General features: G+C 38.6%; 1 protein-coding gene across 1 annotated transcript in view; it reads right to left on the reverse strand.

Moving 5' to 3' along the window:
• TTC27 (tetratricopeptide repeat domain 27) overlaps positions 1-8294 on the reverse strand; it is a gene marked incomplete at its 5' end in the record, with an annotated part of 99472 nt that extends 91178 nt beyond the window's left edge. Inside the window, 4 exons of the mRNA XM_081100790.1 lie at positions 2288-2428; positions 4886-5015; positions 6896-7073; positions 8207-8294. Coding sequence (XP_080956916.1) covers positions 2288-2428; positions 4886-5015; positions 6896-7073; positions 8207-8294 — 537 coding nt within the window. The remainder of the gene's footprint in view (positions 1-2287; positions 2429-4885; positions 5016-6895; positions 7074-8206) is intronic.
• Positions 8295-8527: the final 233 nt, after the last annotated feature.

The following is an 8527-nucleotide window of genomic DNA, read 5'->3' on the forward strand; positions in this document are numbered from 1 at the left end:
TCAAAGCCAGGACTCTTTTCACTCCACATTTACATATTACTAGTATTATGTAATATTTCACAAGTTAGAGGGCAGAGGAAAATCATCTTTTACAGTTCCACAAAAATAATACTGCAATACACAACTTGATACATTTCCTAAGAGCCAACTTATTCAAAATTAATTCAAAAGATTAAAATTAACTTCGATAAGTATGTTGTGCTTTGTAATCATTTTACCTTCATTTATTAAAGTCACTTTTAACATCATCATTTAGAGAGTAATGCATTCAAGACCCAAAGAGAAAAAAATTCGAATGTTTCAATTGAAAGGCCAGGTTTCAGCACAGAATGATCTTTGTTTTGCATAGCAATGTACAACAAGAAAACAGGGTTAAAAGCTGAAGTCAAAGTTAAGCACATGCCAAGAAATTCAGGTAACTTGTCTCTCCAACCCTAACAAGTATGATCACATGTTAACTTGTTCTGCTAGTTGCTGATAGTACATGTATCTCTATTCAAGTGATTAACAAACTTGCTGATGAAAGTTTTCCACCAACAAAACTTAAAATTGTCTCATTCACTCATTAATGATCATTAGTCTCACTAGAAAGAAAATTCTGCCATCTGGTAGCCTCATCCTTGTTGATACTTTCTTCAAAGCCAAGTACATACCAGTTAGTCTATAGCAGCGGTCACCAACCAGTGGTCCACGGATCACTGGTGGTCCGTGAGGGCCGAAAGGTTGGCGACCGCTGGTCTATAGGAACATTTAACTCAGATCAACTAGGGAAACATTTTTTAATTCAAACTAATGTCGCTAAGAAAACAATGATAAGACTTTATATCTGCTAGGACATGTTGAAACACATCAATTAGAAACCCTTCCAGAGCAACTGATTGCAAATAAATCTTTGGCTCTCATGAGACTTGTAGATAGAGCTATCACTTCCCTTCTTGCCTCTTCTCTAAAACTTAAGTGCTCATGAAAGCAAGCCCTCATACAGTACAAACCAAACCTACATTTTGCCATGGAAACATTGTGTTTCTTAAAATTTTTCAGCCACCACTTAGAAACTGAGAGACTTCACATAAAACTTAGATTTCCTATTGGCAATACAGGGTCTGAGTCCCCAAGCTGCAGCAATCAGGACAGGAGTAAGCAAGATGCAGCCCACGGGCCGAACGCAGCCCACCACCAGCATTTACACAGCCCAGGAGTCAGAACAGCTTTACATTTTTAAATCATTCCAAAAACAAAAGAAGGATAACATATTGTAACATGGGAAAATATATAAAATTATTTTAATCCTCACCCAAGTTTATGTTTATTGATTTTTTTTAGAGACGGTAGGAGAGAGAAAGAAAAAGAGAGAAAGAGAGAGAGGGGAAAAAAAGAGAGAGAGAAAGAGAGAGAAACATTGTTTAGTTGTCTCCTGTACACACCCCAACTGGCGATGGAAACCACAACCTAGGTACGTGCCCTGACTGGGAATCAAACCTACAATCTTTGGTGTACAGAACAACACTCCAATCAACTGAGCCAACTGCTGAGGCTAAAATTAAAAATTTAGTGGACATAAATAAAGCTTTATTGGTACAACCCAGTCATACCCATTCGTTCACACAGTGTCCAGCTGCTTTTACACCACAATGCAAAGCTGAATAGTTATAGAGACTCCAGGAGTTAAAACAGCCTGCACAAAGCACAGGTGACACCTCCTCTAAACCTCCAAAGACTTTCTTTGTATTTCTTGTGATTTTGTCGCCTCCTACTACTGCCTGTTTAGCCTTCTGAGTCTTAGTGCTTCTTCTCACTAATTTACACATGACTTAAGGAAACCATGTCAGATTCTCAACAAATGCTCTACTAAACCCAACCCAAATAATGAAACAAGGCTGGATATGAGCCAGAAAACAGTAACTGAGATCCTCTGAGATCAACAGTGCTAAACTCTGCCTATTGCTCATTATCTTACATGAAATTCATAAAAGACCATGAAGGATGTTTTTAAACCTATATTTCAGATTCAGAGAATGAACATTTATATACATGCATACATGTTAAATACACACATACTTACAATCCTATTAAAGAGATTCAAAATAATCTCATTTTATACTAGATGAAAATCATGAGGTGAGAAAGCTTTTGCTTATGTTCATCAGGTTTTAAAATTAAATACCTACAAGGCAACTTAGACAGTAAATATGTTAAGATATCGTCAACATCACACTTAAAGTCTGATGCTAATCAGCACAAAAGTCACACCTGGGTATGAACCTCCTGGCTCCTTGTCTTCCCTTACCTGAAGTGCTGTCAGTTTATGTCTTACATTCACTAGGATAATGCGTGCTAGTAACAGCAGTATAGGTTTTGAGGTCAGGCTGTAGATTGATTCACCATCAAGAATGAGCAGACTCAGAACAACTGCATCCAGTCCTTTCACCTAAAAAATAAAAATAAAAAAATTGTAATCTAAGAAGATATAATTTAACAAAATATCATTAATCTTTATGTCTTGTAATTACACATATTTTCCAGTTACTCCAGTTCTGAAGCAAACACATTAATCTATTACACAGTAACTGGTGCTGGGCAGAATCATAACATCATAAACGCCCTGAGGGATCGACAGATCCAGCCGGCCCTGACAGAGAGCCAGCCATCTGCTGTGCTTCAGAGGAACAGGGAGCTCAAGACAATACTAATACTGAAGAGGCATCACGACTTTATAGATTTACTTACAACAAAATGTCATCTCAATAAAAAGCATCCCTAGTTAAAGTATTGTAAACACATTTCGCATATGCTTCATTAGCTGGCAAATGTCACTACAAAGCACGACTGCTCCATAATTTCGATAAAGCCAACAAGGTCTTACATAGCAAGTACTGAGCAGGCACACAACCAAGGAGCAGAGAACAGAAAGCTGCAAAAAAAAAAAAGGAAAGAAAAAGAAAAAGCATTGATTTTAAAAAGCTGCAAAAAAGGGATGCCTGTGAAAACTCCCCCCTTGACTGCACTGATTTCCTAAATGTTTTTAAAATGTGAACTGCACAATTGTGACAGCTTCCACAAAACAGACAGCAGGGATGCTTAACTATTAGGAATATGGGCTCTAATCTCAGAGACACAGGATGGTGTCCTTTGTCAGTATGTAGACAGATAAATTTTTTAACTGAAGCCTCAGTTTCATCAATTATAAAAAGAAATAATAGAAACTATACCTCATAGAATTCTTATGATAATTATACTGAGAAGTATAATAGAGGAATAAAAACAACATGAATGACTCCCACCAAACCACACATAAAGCTTACTGTTAACTCCACTAAGGACAGAAGGAATTTTTTTTAAAATTCAATAATTAAGTAACTATTTCGAAGTTATTTCCAACTGCCTCAATTTTAGAAGTGAGGCAACAGATCCAAAAAAGTTAAGTGAAGCCCCAAATCACACAGAACTTAGGGTCTGAATAAAGAGTATATAGTCCAAGTTTTCCAACTCCCAAACCAATGTTTTTCCCACCACATGCTGCCTCCCCAGGGATCTCTCTACCTCTTCCTGCCACTCAGCAAGGTCAGGGCCGTGGAAGGCATTAGGAAGGCCTCAAGTTCAGGACCAGGATCACTTCCAGCCTTCGCACTGACACAAGGCCGTAAATTAGAGGCAGGGGAATTTCATCTGGCTTTGGTGACTAGACTCCATGACCACAAAGTATATTCACAAATACTTGTACATTGCAAGAGCTAAGAAAGATGAATCAGCTTTATATCCCACATATGATTGAAATCATATGGCTCTTGACTTTTTCTACTTCACTTAGCAAAATAAGATCTATAAAATTAAAAGCAACAAATGAACAAACAAGACAAACACACAAAAACCCATGCCACAAATAACAGTATGTGGTTACCAGAGGGAATGGGAGGTGGGAGAGTGTAGAAAAGGGTAAAAAGGGGGTCAGATACACGGTGACAGAAAGAGACTCGACTTTGGGTGGTAAACACACAATGCAATACAGAGATGATATATTATAGAATTGCACATTTGAAACCTATATACACACAACTAATTATAATGGCTTTCAGATTACGGCTGCTTTTGTACCTCGTCTCTTTCCACCTCACCACCAAATTACTAACATTTATCTCAGTAACTCCATTCCTTTCATTTGCTATTTCTAATTCTGAGACACCGGGTAACAGTACACAGGCCCCTTTTGCTGCATAAGCTTTGGGTGCCAAGGCTGAGTGATTAATCACTATGTTCAAGATCTCTGAGGTGGCTGGATAAATCAAAGTTACCACACTTCTTTGGGGAGCATGTCATATTCACCAAGCCCTAGGCATACGTGCTCAAAAATGCCTGAGGAATTCAAACTGCAAGCTCTACTGATGATCTACTGATGCAAGTCAACAACATGGTCTTCATGTACGAATAATAATAATATCAACAGGGAGGACTCTGTGCCAGGCACTTAAGATAGTATTTGTAAGATAAAGGAACTCACCCCTGGGAACCATTCCTAAGCATTGCAGCAAAACTTACCTGCAACAGATTTCCAGATCTGCTGCTTTGCCAGAAAAGACCGTTATTTAACTGTGGTGACATATGCATCTATATATATGAGCAACTGGTACAGCTGCCTGTGCTTTAAGAAAAGAGCAGCTCACAGAGCTCCAGAAAATGGGGACATCTGAAGAGGAGTTTGAGACTGGCAATGACACTTCTGGAAATATGTCAAAAATCTGATTGAGGAACAAGCATTCTTGGCAGGATTTGTACAAGCTATAAAATCATGTTTCATTCTTACTAATTGGTAACTCCAGTTTCTAAAGATCAGTCCCTGAAGAATAGATCACATGATAATAACTACATATGATGTTTCCAAGAAGCATACCTCACTGAATTGCTGGAACAAAACCGATGGCAAGAAGTCCTGAGGATGGAAATCAACCACAGGCCCCGTCCAGTTACTCTGAACAAAGAGTTGCAAACTGCTCACACCAATTAGGAATATCAGTTGTTGTCTGCATATAAGAATAGAGAAATAAATGTGAACCACTGTATAACCACCAACATACTATTTCATTTCAGTTTTATTTCGTAAAATATAAGATATCAACCAATATATGAGATTATCCAAGAGTTTTAAAAAAAATAAATTTCTGGCCCGGCCAGCATGGCTCAGTGGTTGAGCATCAACCTATGAACCAGGTCACGGTTTGATTCCCAATCAGGGCACATGCCCGGGGTTGTGAGCTCGATCCCCAGTGGGGGGCATGCAGGAGGCATGCCAATCAATGATTCTCTCATTATTGATGTTTCTATCTCTCCCTTTCTGGTTCTCTCTAAAAGCAATAAAAGTATATTTTTTAGAAGTAAAAATATGATGTAAAATATTATTTAAAGATGAATAATTAAAAGATGAAATCAATAAAAATATGTATTTTTTAAAAAATATATTTAATTGATTTTTTACAGAGAGGAAGGAAGAGGGTAGAGAGTTTTTTTAAAAATATATTTTATTGACTTTTTACAGAGAGGAAGGGAGAGGGATAGAGAGTTAGAAACATCAGAGAGAAACATTAATCAGCTGCCTCCTGCACACCTCCTACTGGGGATGTGTCCGCAATCAAGGTACATGCCCTTGACCAGAATCGAACCTGGGACCTTTCAGTCAGCAGGCCGACACTCTATCCACTGAGCCAAACTGGTTAGGGCTAAAAATATGTATTTTTTTAAAAAGAGCAGCACTAGAGAAAACATGTGACCAAAGAGCCTGCTTCGTTAGAAGTTAGGAAACTTGGGGAAAACAGGTGTGTAGCAAGATCTTAAAGCCTTACTACAGCCGTCACAACCAAAAATCTAAATCCCCAAGGCCAACCACAAATACAGTTTAATTTCAAATTCTTCAAAATGAGGCAACTGAAATCTTTCTTCTTAGCTCTACATGACAAGCTGGAATTCTGCTCTCCCAGTGATTAACGTATGCGTGTGTGTGTTAATGTGCACCGCAAAGCCAGTTTCTATGATACTGGCACATACTTCAGACAGCAAAATAAGAATCAGGATGGCCATTTCAGGATGTAAACTACCAGTAAACCATAAAAATGAAAAGGAGTGATATTAATCTTTAAAATAAAATAAAATGCCTGCAGTAACATTCTTTTGTGAACTCCCTTATGGATACAAATTATGTCTTATTCTGCTTCACAACTTCAACATTTAGTACAGTAGTATGTTGAAGAAAAAACAAAGCCATTGCCTAGAAATAATGGCAAAACAAAACTGTATGCATATTAAAGAAAATTAAAACTTGATGTGGAAGCCAAGAAAATAAAGAAAGAAGTATATTAACAAATTTACAACAGTAAAATTTAGGTTTCACTGCTGTGTAACTATTATACTTAATCCTATAAAATTATATCAACTTCAATGGAAGAAGGTAAAACAAGGGTTCCATGATAAATGCAATAAGTTTTCTGATCTCTGGAAAGTTAACAATCTAAAACATAATAAAAAGTTATTAAGTATCACTCAGCAATCTAGAAATAACAAGATGAACAGGATATGCTTTCAAGTTAAAAGGAAATAAGGTCTGAAGTCTTGCTTATAGGTAAAAACTATCAGACCTAAGCATTTGGAAGCTCAGTGAATTAGCAGTTACCATCCAATTACATGCCAATTTCATATACAAAACCCTTATATCCTACACCACTTTACTTTTTCATTCTAATGGTCCCCTGGACAGGAGCTCTTACACTAATTATTTGGTACATTATGAGCCCTGAATAAATGTAAAGCTGGGTTTTTCAATAACTGCTAAAATCAGTGCCTTACACTATCAAAGCTCTATTCAATGTATTAAGATGCTCATTCTCTATGAAAACTTCAAATAAAATTCTACCTTTGGGTTTTGTCCAAATCTGGTGAGAAATCGAGGAATGTTAATATCTGCTTCTCTAGGTAGCTGTCAATCTTTTCTTCAGTTATCTTTGTTGAATTAAAAATATTTTGAGTCAATGAATTTAAGAATATGGCCTCATAATTCCCTTCTAGCAGCAATTGTAGGAATGATCCACTCTCTGTAATATAAAAAATTAGATCAACCATCCAAAAGAACAATTTTTTTTTCATACTGTAAAGGATAATACTATCATGTAAATCTACCATTTTAGTATGCAAAACAGTATATATTTAGAATGCTTGCTGTACATTACTTCTCCTAGAATTAGCAGCTCATCTATACGATGAGTAGCAAAGTAGAAGTTAGACCCAGGAATAATATTCCTCATGAATAAGTACTCTCACCCTTCTGGGAATTCAAAAAAATTCCTACTAACAATGGAAAAGTTTCCACAGTCAGAGTTCTAAGACATTTCACAGCCTGGCTCCCCCTACACCCCTCTCCCCTACACTCCCTGAAAAAAAGCTGGTTCACTCATTGCTCCTCTAGTTTCTCATGCACATTCCTGCCTCCATACTCTTACGCTTGTGATTTCTCCTGCTCAGCTCTTCTCCACCTGTCAGTCTTATCCTTTAATCAAAAATCAGCTCAAGTCTGACTTCCTCCCATGAAACTGTTCCAGACAAGACTTCACAAACTACCTATCCTGAGGCACCTATTTTGTGTGTACACACACGCACACCACTTAAATACTGTCATAAATGTTATTTCTCTTCGGGGTCCAGCCTAAATACCACAATCAGATGTGCCTATATCCCACAAGTATATGTGCCTTTTAATTCTTTAACTCTCGGTTAAATGTGTATTGCTCACAGCTTTTCCGCTTACGAGCTGAGCAACCTTGAATACATTACTTAACCAATCAGTAGTTAAATGCCTTCATCCGCAATTTAAAGTAGCATCTACGTTTCGTGTCTATTATAAAGATCAAACATCTAGGAAAAAAAGAAAACAAACAAACAAGCAAAAAAAAAAAGAGCAAACGACTACATAAATGTCAGAAAAGTAGCTGATGTTGCCAGGTTATCATTTCTGAACCTGGGCGGTGAGAAGTTTGGGGGGAAGACAAGCACGGAGGCTGAGGACACGCCCACCATGTCAAGTATGCAACAACCCAGAGCCTTAAGAAATCAGCAAGGTTTTGGTAGGAAAATGAAATCAAACAAGGAGGGATCAGAACCCAGCCACTGCCACCCCTTCTCCTCACAGTCCGACGCTGGCCCGAGCCCCTGACACGTGCGCCTCGCTCACCTGAGCCGGCGACCCCTTCCTGCTTCCATTGCTGCCGCTCAGCCTCAGTGGGGAAGCCCCTCAAAACTGCCAGCTCCGGGGTCCACATCACCCCGGACGTCGCCCCAGCCAAAACCGGGCCCCAAAACGGTCACACGGAAGTCACACACTAAAGTGAAAAGAGGAAGGTCCAGAGACGCCGAAGTCTAGAGGCGACGGTTCTTGTGGAAGCCCATGTGCTGATAACGGCCCAGGGAGGCGGCCATAACGGCAGCGCGGGGCATCCTGGGAAAACAGACCCTGCACCAGCTTCCGCCTAGAAAACCAACCCAAAGGCCCTGA

Source organism: Myotis nattereri, assembly GCF_964212035.1.
Source record: "Myotis nattereri genome assembly, chromosome: 10".
NCBI lineage: Eukaryota > Metazoa > Chordata > Mammalia > Chiroptera > Vespertilionidae > Myotis > Myotis nattereri.